This window comes from Phyllostomus discolor, chromosome 8, assembly GCF_004126475.2.
Source record: "Phyllostomus discolor isolate MPI-MPIP mPhyDis1 chromosome 8, mPhyDis1.pri.v3, whole genome shotgun sequence".
NCBI classification, from domain to species: Eukaryota; Metazoa; Chordata; class Mammalia; order Chiroptera; family Phyllostomidae; genus Phyllostomus; species Phyllostomus discolor.
In genome coordinates, this window is record NC_040910.2 from 91251947 (window position 1) to 91267553 (window position 15607).

Consider the following 15607-nt stretch of genomic DNA (forward strand, 5'->3'; position numbering starts at 1 on the left):
TTCATTTTAACTTAAAAAATTTTTTTATTTATTTCCAGAGAGAGGGGAAGGCAGGGAGAAAGAGAGGGAGAGAAATATCAATGTGTGGTTGCCTCTTGTGTGCCCTCAGCTGGGGTCCAGGCATGTGCCTTGACTGGGAATCGAACCAGCCACTCTTTGGTTTGGAGGCTGGCACTCAATCTACTGAGCCAAACCAGCCAGGTCCATTTTAACTTGATTACCTCTGTAAAGATGCTATCTCCAGCTAGGGTTAAATTCTGAGGTACTGGGGGTTAGGAGTCCAAAGTAACTTTTTTTAGGGTGGGGCACAGTTCAATCTATAACAACATTCAGTAGCTTGGCAGCCTCACAGACTGTGTCGTTTATCATGGGTGGCGGACCCTCAACGCCTATGATAGGAAATGGAGATTTCGGTGCAGGCTGGTAATATAATTTAAGGACATAGATTATTTCTTTAGGTTCCTCGTGCATTTATGTTTAATATGTATAGATTTTTGTTATTGAAACTATAGATTTATATAAAATTGAAACTTTAGAAGGTAAGATTATTCTCTCTTTTTTGGTATCAGTAAAATTCTGTTTTGAAAACTTAGGGTCAAGATTACAGTCTTGCTCTCCATGTGTCATCCTTTGTAGGAATTGATGGAACCTTGGGATTTCCTTACTTTGTAAGAATTAGGTCTAGGAATCTGTCTCTAGCAGGGGTGTCCAACCCGCGGGCCCACAAGCTGCATGTAGCCCAGGATGGCTATGAATGCAACCCAACACAACATCGTCAATTTATTTAAAACTTTTTTTTTTGCTCATCAGTTTTTATTAGTGTTTGTGTATTTAATGTGTGGCCCAAGACAACTCTTCTTATTCTAGAGTGGCTCAGAGATGCCAAAAAGTTGAACACCCCCTTCCCTGTGTGAATAAAGAGATGTTTTATATTAACCAGATGCCATATGTAAAAAAGCCTGGCATGGTTATCTTCCAACATTTGGCTTCAAACTGACATTTGGGTAGGCAGTATGGGTCACCCCAGAAATAGCAAGACCTTGAAGAAGTTCCTCTGGCCTGAGTGATTTGGCCAGCTGTCTGCTTCTGTTCCCCTCCTGCTTGTGTTCAGTGTAAAATTCAAAGTTTCAAACACGGAGTGTAGACTCCTGCTGATCTGGCTGCTGATGACCTTTCTGTCCTGTTTTTAAACCATTCTTTCACCACTGGCCTACATGTACCTTTGTTTGGTGGTTTTCTGCCTTGGAACTTCTAGTGTTAAGACTTTAAAAAGTTGTCTTTTAGGTGAAAATATTTTCAAAAGGTATTACGTGCTTGCCTGCCTCCTTAAAGAAAGCATCCTGAACAAAATTTTATCTTTTACTAGTAATTCAGAATTATTGAAGATCCTCGCTATGCCCATCAGTTACTGTATTTTGCTGAAATATAATGTCTTTGGAGACAATAGGATATATTGTATTAGTGGACTAGTAAGTACATATTACATATTCTTGGGCTATTCTTTATATTATTTTGCCTGTCATTACCTATTTCTATTATCTTCTACCTTTGTATCAGGTGGTTACTGTCCCTTGGTCCAGCCTCCAGCAGCTCTTCCCTCTATTTTAATGCTTGCTTTCTGTGGTAGGCAAGGATACCAGCCAATTAAGCACGTATAAATTATTTGCCAGGGAAGGGCACTTAATGGTAATGGAAAAAAATACAATAAAAAATTAAAAAAACATATAAAACAACTAAAATTAAATATAAATACATACATACATACATACATAATTTGCCAAGGAAGAGTAAATAGATCTTTAGTGATGGTGGAAGGGACTTTGCTACAGATAAAATACATGAAGAATGATGGGTTTTTAGCAGCCCGATACAAAATTACATGGTTTTGCCTATGTGCATTTTATGGAGAGGAAGGGTCAATTGCTTTCATCAGATTTCACAGTGATCTGGGCTGATCTAGATAAATGCATGTTATGAAATTGCTTTGTCAGTTATTATCAGAGGTTCCCCAATTTTTTCTCCTATTTCCCTATGCTGAAATGAAGGAGTTTATAGTATTAGGTAATTGTTTGGACTGTGTGAAGAAGGGCCATTTGACTAGTCCTGAGCCACTGCTGACCATGCTGAGGCAGAGTACAGCTAAGGGGCTGGAGTGGGAAAGAGCAATTAGATAGTGGGCAGGAGAGCAGCCCTGGGTATTGTTGACTGGTTTGCTCCAGAGAACAAAGGGATAGTCATAATAAGTTCTGGAAGCTCAGCGGAAAAAAAAAATATATATATATATATTGAGGGACTTGATTTGAAGAAATTGAAGTGCTATCTTTATTAAAATCCTCACCTGAGGACATTTTTTCATTGTTTTTAGAGAGAGAGAGAAAAGGAGAGAGAGAAACATAGATATGAGAGAGAAATTGATGGATTACCTCTTCTCTGCGCCCAGACTGGGGATCCTGCGTGCCCCTGCACCAGGGATCAAACCTTCCTCTTGGCCACGTGCCCTAACTGGGAGAGAATTGAACCCCCAACCTTTTGGTTATGGGAAGATGTTCCAACCAGCTGAGCCACACCGGCCAGGGCAATATTATCTTTTTCTGCCCTGGCCAATGTGGCTCAGTTGGTTGGGTGTCGTCCACAAAGTGAAAGGTCACTGGTTCGATTCCTGGTCCAGGCACATATGTGAGTTGCAGGTTCTGTCCCCAGTTGGGGTGCGCGTGAGAGGCAATTGACCGATGTTTCTCTCCCTCTCTTTCTCCTCCTTCCCTTCTCTCTAAAAATAAATAAATAAGCTCTTTTAAAAAGCTCTTTTTATTTTGAATAGCCTAGTGATTTTAGTTTTTGCTAAATTCTTTTTTATAGAAATCATCGTGTGAAAAGTTTGCCACCTAGATCATACTTTAATAAGTGAGGCAAGCAGATAAGAGTGAAAACAGGGGTAAAAGAATCAAATAAAAAATATAAATTAATGTGATAATTCTAAATTATTATTTTTTAATTTTATTACTTTTAGAGAAGTCTTGACACATGGTAGAGTACAAATGATGTGAGTGCTGGCTCTTTCTATCATTGTCTTTTTCTGGTTTCTCTTTTTCAGTGTTCTTTGCAGACTTTTTTTTCTTTCACATCAGTGTTTGTGTCATTTTGGCTCTTTCTCCTTACCCTGTCCAGTTCCTGGGGTCATCTCAGATGCATTTGTGTCTCACACAACATCCATATATTGATGATTTGCAAATGTGTTTTTTTTTTTCCAATTCCAATCCCATACATACAGCTGCCTCCTGGACATCTCTGTTTGGGTGTCCTTTGTGCATTTGAAAATGACCCATCTACTTCCCCAAGTTCAGCCTCTTCCTATCTTCTTGTCCCAGTGGGTGAGTGGTACTATCACCCATCCTGTCACCTGATTCCTTTGTAGGGCATTTATGTCACCATATTCTTGAGATACTAGTTTGAAATGTTTCCCTGGTCACTTTTATTTCTCTGTTCTGAGTTTAGACCTTCATCACCCTTTGCCTACCTGACCTTCAGTCACCTTTTGATTATTCTCCTTGACTGCCTTCCAAGTTGCTGTCATTGTAAAACATAGATCTCATCATACAGTTATGTGCATCCTCTCCCACGGCTTACCTGGCTTTCAGGCAGTACTCCTGCCTGAGCACTCTGCACTTGGCAGTGCTGAATTGCTCGAGGTTCCTGCTGTGCACCTCGTTCTCCTTCACCTCTGGGTTTTCACAAAAAACAGTTGCCTTCGTTTAAGATGGCGTCTGGTCTGTTCTAGAAAGTAACTGTGATGATAATAACAGTAACAACCACAGTAGCTGACACAGAGCTTCCTGTGTACCCAGGCATGGCTTTTGAGTATGTGTGTGCATTCCTAGCACTTCTCTTGTACAGTGATTGCAGGCATTCTCTCACCCAGCTAGCTAGTCTTTAAGCTCTTTGAGAGTAAGGGCTGTGTCTTTTCTTTCATCATCACTGTTTGCTGTGTGATGGTACCCAGTAAATGTGTGTTCATGAATAATCTGAGGGAGAACTGCATTGCTCAACCTGTGGAGAACATCTTTATAAGGGTATCAGTGGAAAAGCTGAGTTAGTCACATCCACTCACTAATCCTAGCTTTACCATTTGGAACTATAGGATCCAGTCTGTTCAGCAGGAGAAGCTTTGTAGCTTTGGAATAAGGCAAAGAGGTATTTGTTTATATTTTAATTATCTTCCATCGAACAACAAAGGTCATAGGTGTTTTTGTTTTCTTAGTGAGAACCTGTTCACTGACAACCTGGTGTCATCTGGTAGCTAGAATGTTTTCACGTTAGTTAGAAGAAAGTATAGGGAAATGGATATTATTTAGGCTTGTGGTGTTCCAACCAGGTAGTATATTTGACACTGAACTGATGGTAGTTTTAGAATTCCTTATGATATTAGTTATTATGCATTAGTGGCCAGGTGTCACCTCTCTCCTCCATCACAGATCTGTTAAGTATGAGTTTAGACATATAACATTTTATCTTTTATCACTGTGTATATAAATTGTGTTTGTAGCAAAAACCCAGAAAATGGATAAGCTTGTAGTTGCTGTCTACTACTTTGTTTTTATTTTTTATCTAGGTCTTGATCACAATAGGAAGGTTTTGGCCAGCAGGGGGAGCTGAAGTCACTGATATGTGACTCTACCTCTACTGATTTTCAAAAGTTTGTTACAGCCAAAAGAAACAACTTTTACTGACAAAGAATATGATCGGAGTTCATAAAGAAGAAATGCAGTTTTTTCCCTGTTGCCAATAGAATTTGCAGTTTGCCCCCTATTTTGCATAGAACATTACACTGTCTATAATTATTCAAACAAATTTTTTTTTTTTTTACTAGAAGCTATGAATCTCTTAGGTACCATTTAGATTTTTTTCTGTAAATGCCTTACTTTTCATTTGTCCATGCTGTAGCATCTGCCACTTTCCTGCCTGTAGTACTTTAGCCTCTGTATTTTAGTGGGTCTTCGAGGTAGTATAGGGGAAGAATCACCTTTTTAGTTAGGTATGATGGTTAGAGAGCCTGACCTTCTGTTGAGTTGAAATGTGCCCCTTTGCAATGTTCACTTTTGGCCTAAGTTGTCTACACAGGAACTGCCTAGAGCAGGGAACTCATATCAAACTCATTTTCACCAGGTGCCACATCAGCCTTCCATTGCCTTCAAAGGGCCGAATATAATTTTAACTCCTTAACAGTTAGGGAGTAGTTACATTTACACAATCCTAAAATCATTTCAGCCCTTCAAAGGCAACCACAAGGCTGATGTGGCCCTTGGTGAAAATGAGTTTGACATCCCTGGCTCAGAACAACTACTCTAGTTTCTCTTTTGCTAGGCCACCCTTCAGATATTTAAACATCATGCTTGCCAAAGTATTTTCTAAGCTGAAAATAAATCCTAGTTTTGTTTTGTTTTAAATTTTATTTATTTATTTATTTTAGAGAGAGGGGAAGGGAGGGAGAAAGGGAGAGAAACGTCAATGTGTGGTTGCTGCTGCTCGTGTGCTCCCTACTGGGGACCTGGCCTGCAACCCAGGCATGTACCCTGACTGGGAATTGAACCTGCGACCCTTTGGTTCATAGGCTGGCATTGAATCCACGGAGCCACATCAGTCAGGGCTAAATCCTAGTTTTTGCAAATATTTCTCATTTGATACATTTAAAAATCCTTTTCACTTCTCACTTCCCTTATTTTTCAGTATCAGGAAGCTTATCATTCCATATGCCAAATGGGGAATTCTCTATATCTTTCCTGTAGTATATTAAATTGTTAAATATAGCATTTCCAAAATATTATCTGAGATCAGTCTCCTGCTTATAGTTATTTATTTGGGAAAATGCCTATGTATCTACCCATTAATTTTCTATGTTTAAATCATGTTCCATCTATTATTTAATATTTTAAATATTTTAAATTTTGTGGTCACTCTTTTTTTTAAAGGTCTTATTTATAATCTTACCAAGACTTTTTAAAAAGCCCACATAAATTCTATGCACATACTTTCTCCTCAGAGAAATTGGGTGGACCGGTGTGGTGGGAGTTACAGGTTTCGAAGCCATGTTGTCTTTTCCTCAGCAGACTGTCATGCTGATAGGTCTTCTGAGCTCGTCCTGTACTAGAGATTTGCCAGTTTGGCCAGTTTGAAGCCCATAGCTAGAGCCCTTCTCTTGAATAGGTGGGAATTATGTTGATGGCATGTTTTTGTTCAGATATTTTTTGAGTGCCTAAGTGTGCCAGGAATAAAGCAAGGGGCTGCGTAAATGCTGATTAAAGGACACAGATCCGGATTCTGTCCTCCTAGGTCAGTCCTCTCATATGACTGACCGTCGGCCAGTAGGTTCTTCCCTGCACTTGGATAATGTCCTACTTAAACTCTTTTAAAGTGCAGAATACTTTGGGCTCCATGACTACCTAACATCTAATATATTAGTTTGGAAGTGTCGTGTTTAATAATGAATTTGACTCACTATCCCCGATTTGTATACTCATACTTTAAAGAATAATTTAGAAATAGGTTTTTCTCATGCCTTCTTAAGTAAATACTGAAGTGATTAAAGTTAGGCGTATCAGCTGTTTTGCTTTATCACTGTTTATACCCTATTTATCAAGTGACTCATCCAGTCATTATTTGGCATTTGGCTTTTTTTTCCCCCCTTGGTGCCAAAACCTGAGAACATCTGGTTTTTTATATATTTAAGCCACCGCTTGTGGCTTTGTATTTTCTTACAAGGTTCTAATTGTTTTGGCTACATACATCTTCATGCTCCTGATAGCTACCATTTATGATCTTTTGTTACTTTTCCTTATTTTTGTTATGTATTTTAAGAAAAGTTGTCTTCCTCCTCCTCTCCTGACCCTTTCTACTCCCCCCAACCCCCACACTACTTAGCAATTTAAAACTTAGGCATGAGCACCTGACTTTTGATCACTTGCATGGAATATTTTAAAGTCCATCTCTAGGCTTTGTATTACACATTTGTTTTTAAACATAATTTTAACTTTAACTAAAGTTTATATTCCCTTTCCTAAAATTGGGTAACCATATAATACATTTTTAGTTTTTCCTGACTTGTAGAATGTTGGTTATGTGTTTTTTATGTCTATTACTAATGGGTCATATATGTAACTTTCTGATTATAATTTAGAACTAAGTTCTGTTATATGTGTATGTCTTCATAGGTTCTAATTTTTTTAGAAAGCATTTATTATTTAAAATTTTATATCAGTTCCCTAACCCAAATGTTTTGTGTTGTTAACACATTGGTTGTTGAACCCTATATTATTTATTGTTGTAGTTTTCAGGTTTCTGAATCAATGAGCTTTGGAGTTGAAAGAAGCCTTGATTTAAGTTAGTCAAATTCTAGGTCATTTGCCCAAAGTCACATAGCTATGTAGTGATAGAGCTAGCTAGAACTTGAATGCCAGTCCAGCATTAATTATATCAGTCTAATGATTACTGGGTGGTAGACTAATACGTAAATCACACTTATACAGGACCATATGAAACAAGAATTGCTGATTTATGGGGGGGAATAAAATGAACAGTCTGGCTTGGAAATGAGTTGACTGATCATCATATTCTTTACTGTTCAGCACATATTCTTCTTCTCAGATCCTGTATTTGTAGATCAGGGTACCATCTTTATACTTCAGATAGTTCTAGGGATGACTATGTCAATTTTTTTTCTCTTTCAACTACGCATTTATAGGTTTGCCAACCATTTGTTATAATATTCTTCAGGGAGAGTGTAAAATTAATTACTTTTGTTGAAGCTTTTAAAAAATAATACATTCCAGTCCTGGCCAGGTTGCTCAGTTGGTTAGAGCATCATCCTGATGGGCCAAGGTTGCTGATTCAATCCCTGGTCAGGGCTTGAACCCTGACAAGCAGCAACAAATGAATGTGTAAATAAGAGGAACAACAAATCGCCCTCGTTCTAAAAATCTGTAAATAAAAAAGTAAAAAAGGATGCATTCAGTCCTATCTCACTGAAGATAACCTTTTCAGTAATAGGGTATTTTTGTTCCTTGAAGTCTTTAGTTACTGATGTCCTACTTTGTATAATTTCTGTAGATGACTGATTATATCAGTGACAGGTTGGGTCTTCTTCATTTCATTCTCACAGGGTAATTTAGAGTAACTTGAGTTTGATGGGAACCTAATCTTTTTTTTTAATTTTAGTAATATTTTCTTCATAAAATTTATTAACTGCTGTAAAATTTCATTTTTGTGAAACTGTATGATAAGCCAGACATTTCCCATGTATACTTTTTTATGTGGTTTTTTATACTTATATTTCAAGGTTTCATCGCTCCTATTTTTAAATTTATTTTTTATATGAACAGATTTTTTTAAACATTTTTTAATTGGTGAAAATCATACTCTTCTCTTTTTTCAAATTGTTGTTCATAGTCTTTTGTTATATACTGCTGGCAGTGAGTTTGCAAGTGTGACATAAAGGCAAATTGGTGCTCTGAGGTAATCTCTCAAAGGGAAGTAAATGGCAGAATTATGGCTTGCTTTCTCCTGACATTTTCACAAGTTATGCTATTTTAGCTTTATCTTTTTTTTTTTTACAGCTTTATTGAGATACATTTCTTATATCATAAAATTTACCCATTTAAAATACACAATTTTTTAGTGTATTCACAGAGTTGTGCATTCATCACGACAGTCTAATTTTACAACATTTTTAATTTTCAAAAAGAAACCTTATGTCTATTATCAGTCATTCCCTATTCCCCTTTGTCCCCTAGTTTCTGGCAGCCACTAACCTACTTTCTGTCTATGAATTGCCTGTGCTGGACATTTCATATAAATTGAATCATACAATATGTGCTCCTTTATGACTGGCTTCTTTCACTTAGCATGTTTTCAAGGTTCATCTGTGTTCTGGCATATGTATATCAATATTTCATTCATTTTTATGCCAAATGTTCCATTGTATGCATGTGCCCCATTTTGCTTATTCATTAATCAGTTGGTGGCTATTTGGGTTGTTTCCATCTTTTGGCTATTATGAATAATACTGCTGTAAACTTTCTTGTGCAAGTTTTTATTGGACACCTTTTTTCAGTTTTGTTGGGTATATACCTCAGAGTAGAACTGCTAAGTTTTTTGGTAACACTGTTTAATGTTTTGAGGAGCCACCAAACTGCTTTCCAAACAGCTACCCCATTCTACATTCCCACCAACAATGTGTGAGGGTTCTGGTTTTTCCACATTCTTGCTAACGCTTGTACTTGTCCATCATTTCGATTATAGCCATGCTAGCGTGGGTGTGGAGTGGTATCTCATTGTGGTTTTGATTTCATTTTCCTGATGACTGATGATAAGATCTTTTCATGTTTATTAACCGTTTGTATATCTTTTTTAGAGAAATCTCTATTTCTGTCCTATTCTTTGCCTATTTTTTTTTTAACAGGGTTGTCTTTATTATTGAGTTGTAAGAGTTACTCAGATATTCTGGATACAAGTTCTTCATCATATATGATTTTCAAATATTTTCTCCCATTTTATGGGTTGTATTTTCACTTTCTTGATGGGGTTCTTTAGTGCACAGAATTTTATAATTTTGATGGTGACCAGTCTACCTATTTATTCTTGTCACTTGTGCTGTTGGTGCTATATCTAAAAACCATTGCCTAACCCAAGATAATGAAGATTTACCCTTGTTTTCCGAGAATTTTATGGATTTAGGTAGCTTTGAATTAGGTTTTGAAATCAGGAAGTCTGAGTCTTCCAACTTTGTTCTTCCTTTTCAAGATTGTTCTGGGTAATCTGGGATTGAATTAAATGTACAGATCAATTTAGGGAGTATTCCCATCTTAATGTTACATCTTCCAGTCCATTCATATGGGATGTTTTCCCCCTTAATTAGGACTTCCTTAACTTATTTAGACAATTTTTGTAGTTTTCAGAGTATAAGCTTTATACCTCTTCTGTTAATCTTATTTCTACATTTTTAACACTTTTTGATGTTATTGTAGATGGAATTAAAAAATTATTTCCATACTGTTCATTGTTAGTGTATTGAAATACAATTGATATTTGTATAGTGACCCTGTATCCTATAACATTGATGGACTTATTTACTAGCTCTAGTAATTTATCAGTTCCTTAGGATTTTTTATACACTAGATGATGTACAAATAGAGGTAGTTTTACTTTTGCCTTTTCTTGCCTTTTGCCCTGGCTAGAATGTAGAATAAAGAACAGAAGTGGAGCCCTGGCTGGCATAGCTCAGTGGATTGAGCGCGGGCTGGGAACCAAAGTGTCCCAGGTTTGATTCCCAGCCAGGGTACATGCCTGGGTTGCAGGCCATAATCCCCAGCAACCTCACATTGTTGTTTCTCTCTCTCTCTCTCTATCTTCCTCCCTTCCCTCTCTAAAAATAAATAAATAAAATCTTAAAAAAAAAAAAAAAAAAGAACAGAAGTGGTAAGAGCAGACATTCTTGTTTTCCCCAGATTGTGGGGAGAAACTATTCAGTCTTTCTTTGTTAAATGTGATGTTAGCTGTGAATTTTTCATATGTACCATGTATCAGGTTGAGGAAGTTTTCTTCAGTTGCTGGCTTGCTGTATTTTTTTGCCATAAAAGGATGTTGGATTCATCAAATGCTTTTTTTTAAAAATATTTTATTTATTTTTAGAGGAGGGGAAGGGAAGAGGAGAGGAAGGAAAATCATGGATTGGTTGCTTTTCATACTCACACTGACCAGGGACCAAACTTGAAATTCAGGCATTGTTCCCTGACTGGGAATTGAACTTGTGACCTTTCACTTTGCGAAACAACGCCCAACCAACTAAACCATACTGGTCAGGGCTAATAATTGCTTTTTAAAATACGCAGAACAAAATAATCTCTTGTCCTTGTGAGATTAGTTTGGACATGTGAAGTACTGGATATGTGATAGAATATTCTGTGTTGGAGTTTCTGGCTTGTTAGAAAATACAATATATGGTTAGGGAAATTAGTGCCTTTTTGGAATATTTATTGTACAGATGAGAATAATAAATCTGAAGTTGGAATATCCTTATTTCTTGCCTTTAGGGCTTCCGGGCCAGCTTCAGGAAGTGAGAATGATATATGATAACAACCTCAGGGGAATTAGAGAGCATTTAATCAAGAGCAGGGTAATATTGTACCAGTTACCCGTATTATTTATTTTTATTTTTTATTGATTGATTTGAGAGAGAGAGAGGAAGAGGGAGAGAAAGAAAAACATCGATTTGTTGTTGCACTTATTTATGCATTGATTGATTTTTTTTTTTAATGCCTGAAACAAAAAAGATCTAAAACCACAGCTTCCGGAAGAACAATTTATTCTTGCCAGTCTTGTACCTCTCTTGGAACTTGACCTTAGCCTCCCATTGGGCCTTGTGTTTCAGAGCAGGGTCTCTAAAGATGTCCTTGTTGGTGACAGTTTTGTCCAAGGGGATATCCAGAGTATCTTGTGGGCGTGAGGTGATCGTAGTTACAAACTTTCACAAAAGACTTGATCTTAGACCTTTTGGCAGTTTCCTTCTTGCCCATGGCAGCTGTCACTTTGTGGGGATAGAGGTCAATTCCAGCCACCAGAGCATGGCTGTAGGGGCAGTCTGATGTACCATCATCAATGTTCTTCACAATGATCGCTTTGCGTCCGGAGTAGCGTCCAGCCAGGACCAGTACCACCTTCCTGGGTTTCATAAACTTGCCCATTTTGACAGTAGCCACAGGGGCCTACAGCAGAAAGGAAAGAACCTGGTTGGTTGATTCTTGTGTGTCTTGGTTGATTCTCTCTGACGGGAGATTGAACCTATAACCTTGGCATATTGGGCGATGCTGTAACCAACTGGGCAACCCAGCCAAGGCTATTAAGTGAAGTAAGTAAATGATAATGGTTGTGTGGTAGAACATATCTTGAAGGAAAAATAAGTTGGAGGGGAATTGCGGGAGAGGAACGAATAAGGAATGATGGTGAGGAGGGATGGTTCTCTTTTTCTGGGCAGAAAGAACACAGATCAAGCAAGGCATGGATCAGTATAGAGTTATATATAGGAAGGGCCTTCCTGAGGAATAAATAATGTTATGTAAAATAAATGTTTTTTTTAAAGATTGTATTTATTTTAGAGAGGGTGAGGGAGGGAGAGAAACATCAATGTGTGGTTGCCTCTCACACACCTCCTACTGGGGGACCTGGCCTGCAATGCAGGCATGTGCCCTGTTCACAGTCCGGTACTCAAATCAATCCACTTACCCACACCAGCCAGGGCAAAGACCAAGGTTCTTGCCAACTCTCTTTCACCTTGTGATATTGGTGGCATCTTCAGGCTTCCTATAAAGTAACTAGTGGTTTGAGATGTCATGTTTAGCACCATTGGAGGAAGAGGGAGTGTATCTTCCTCATCTTTAGGGTGGAAGAAATTTTTCTCACAATTATCTCTTGGAGATCTTCCAGTGGGCTTTCACTCATGTCTTATTGGCTGGGATTGGGTTCCATGCCCATTCCCAATCATAGGCAAAGAAGAATGGGTTAAAATTAATCCATTAGGATAGAGGATATGGGAGAGTCAATCACAAATGTCTGTTATAACAGTGATTTGAAAAGTGAGTAGTATGTGTTTAGTATGTGAGTAGTTTAGTATGTGAGTAGTATGTGAAAATGTGAGTAATGTGTGTTTTTAATCAGTTTTGATATCTACTGTGTTTCTGGGGGAAATTGAAAAAAATGTATTTCTCTCCCTAAGATTTTTGTGTCTGTAGTAGCTCATCTTCGAATGTCCTTATTTGTAAAAATTGGTGCCTAACCAGAAAGACATCTGAGTGAAAAAGAGGGTGACTGATGCATGTGCCATAAGCACTGTGATCTCCTGACTCTTGAGCTAAGCAATGAGAGAATGGGAAGGTTGGAATTTATTTTTTCCTAAAATGCATGTTTTGAAAAGAGCATTTCCACTTCTTTCCTTGAAAGAGGAAATCCATTGAAAAAAATGTATTTTATAACCTTGGCTATTTGGGGGCCTAGTTAAATCTAGCAGTTGAGTTTCAAAAGTTCTTCAGCAGCAGTAGTAAGATTATTTTGTGGTGGGTGTCTTTGAACATATTTAAGTATACATTGCAAAGGACTTTGCCTTATTTGGTGTTTTTCATTCTCCTTTGGATTTCAGAAGCCTCAGATTAGGGCTCTAGTTCGCCATCTATTGGTCCTTGATTTGTATGTTTAACACCCTTACGCTACACTTTGTGGAATTATTTTTATGTGGAGATATATTTGTGTACATTTTTTAATCAACTAAATATTCTTCTCCAGGATTATACATTAAAAAGTCAAGAGTAGGATCTCTGGATGTGTATACAAATATGTTTACATATATTAGTTTATTCTTTATGTAATCTGACTTGGTGACTTTCTTAATTGGTTGCTTTTGGTATTTGAGAACGACTATGAGAGAATGATTTCAAGAATACAAATGGAAACTTATGAAAATATAGGTGCAGATGCTATAGGAGCTGTGAGTTAGTGTAACTTTGTGGGAGGGCCAAAGCTGTTTTTCTGACTAGCAGAAGTGAGGCATACCACCGGATATTGGTTCTGGTAAGCCACAAAACAGTATCGAGCATTTCTCATCTTCATTTTCGGTAGTAGAACATACTCTCCTCATCTGCTGAATTTGATGATTGAATCGTTGGAAACATTTTTTATTCAGTCATTTAAAATAATATTTTGATGAATCCCAGAGGGTTTGTTTTTTAAATCTTAAAGCACTTAATTCATCTTTTGGCAACTTTATCTTTAAAGGTTGATGGAATATAATTTGTGTAAATGTCACACTTTGCATTGCATTACTGATTTTATTTATTTTTTTAACCTAGAAAAGTTTCTATTATTTTAAGATCTTGTTTTGGGAAGTGAATAAAATACTGACAAGCTGGTCATGAGAAAATGATAAAGCGCCACTTACTTTAGACCAATGGTAGGAAGGTTGGAAATTTGCTTTTTCTTGAGATTTGGGTTTCTTTATGGAGTTCTTTGTTAAACTTTTAACACATAGTAGTAAACTTCCTTTTGGTGGTGACAGGAAACATAAATACTCATTGTGTAATGCCATTTGCCTGTTTTGGCGGATCTGCCAAGCCCTGACACCCAAAACAACACGCGTGCTTCTTAACGAAAACTACAGTTCCCAGCGAGCCTGGCTGGTGGACCTTCACTTCCCCTCTTGTTCCCAGCTTTTCCCGCAAGGGCTTGCCCGGCGCGGGCCGTAGCCCGCGCCTGCGCAATGACGACGTGCGCTTTTTTTTTTTTTTTCTTTTTTTTCCCCCCTGGCGGCTGCGGAGCGCGGCGCTGGGGCTAATGCCCAGGCGTGCTGCAGTGTACGGAGGCAGGCTGCTAGGACAAAGGGCGACAGGAAGCACTTCACTGGCCGAGGAGCTTCCTACCCGATTCAGCGCACGTTAGCCCTGGAATAGGCTGGCAACGTCTGCAATAGCCTACGGGCATTATTACACAGTGCAAACAATTCCTCGTCCACGTCCTCTCGGTCCACCGCTCCTGCCCGCCTTGTCCCTCATAGCCGGCGCGCGGCCCCACCAGCCCCAGCGCAGAGGGAACGTGACGGCGTCAGTGCCTCAGGTTAGCCTCACCTCAGCCGAAGCAAGGGCCCGCTCCCGCCTGCCGCAGTGCCGTGTGCCGCCGCCGCCGCCGCCACAGGTCTTGGAGCAGCTGGGGCCCTGTGCCGTGGCTTCCGCAGACGGAGGTGCAGCAACTGCGGCCGCGACGAGGAGCCATGACTGAGGCGGCGGCGGCGACTGCGGCCGCGCCTCCTGGCAGCCCGTGGGGGCGGTGCGACGGGCGCCCCCTGGCGGCGCGCCGGGGCGGAGCGGCCCTTCGCCGCCGCAGCCGCAGCCGGCGGAGGCGCTGCTGTCCCTCCTCCCCGTGTCCCCGGCGCTCGCCCGCTCGCTCGCTCGCTCCATTCTCCCTCCGCTTCAGATTAAAGGGGGGGAGGGAAAAGGAGCTCGGCCGCCATTTTCCCAGTGCCGCCGCCACCGCCGCCACCGCTCACCGAACCGGCGGGAGAACCGAGCACCGTAGCGAAGCCGACTCGTCTCGCCGCTGCGGCGCGGGGGACGGCCAGAGCGCGCTCCCCGGCCAGGAAGAGACGTCTGGGGGTGGCGGCCGGGGTGCGGGTTCGGGCTGCAGACGGCGGCGCTTGTTTGTGCGGGGCGGGGGGGGGCGGCTTCACCCTCTGCCCCCGCCCGCCCGTCCTCCCCGCCGGGCTGCGGTCCCCGGCCGTGCCCAGGCCCCGCCGGAGCCGAGGAAGGCCGGAGAAAGGGTCCAAAAGAGAAGAAAAAGCGGCCGCTCCCCGCCGCCTTCCCCTCCCCCTCCGCCTCGCCCCCCCGCCCGGAAAGTCAGGGCGGCTCCGGGCGCCGGGGGGGAGGAGAGCGGGGGGCCCGGGCCGGAGCCGCCGCCGCGCGCCCCCGCCCGCCGCCGGCTCTCGGCGCCCAGGCCGGGGGCTGTTTGCAAACTGCGCCCATTTTGTGGGGCTGAATCCGCCCGGGCTACGCTCCTCCATCACGTGGTAGGTGCTGCTGCTGCT

The 15607-nt window shown here is 40.5% G+C and overlaps 2 protein-coding genes across 7 annotated transcripts in view; one reads left to right on the plus strand and one right to left on the minus strand.

The window, feature by feature from the left end:
- The window catches only part of KANSL1 (KAT8 regulatory NSL complex subunit 1), a 150586-nt gene that overhangs the window by 6276 nt on the left and 128703 nt on the right, over positions 1 to 15607 (plus strand). For 3 of the 6 annotated variants that reach the window (XM_036033555.1, XM_036033559.1, XM_036033558.1), the window contains exon 1: positions 15451 to 15589. The exons of the other annotated variants lie outside the window; for them this stretch is intronic. The gene's annotated coding sequence lies outside the window, so the exon portion shown is untranslated. Of the gene's footprint in view, positions 1 to 15450; positions 15590 to 15607 lie in introns of those variants that run through there. 6 annotated transcript variants of the gene reach the window in all.
- On the minus strand, positions 11289 to 15016 carry LOC114503332 (60S ribosomal protein L27-like). The gene is given in 3 exon segments (XM_036033575.1): positions 11289 to 11471; positions 11473 to 11750; positions 14655 to 15016. Coding segments are annotated over 3 exon segments (759 nt in total). The 5' UTR covers positions 14985 to 15016; the 3' UTR covers positions 11289 to 11320.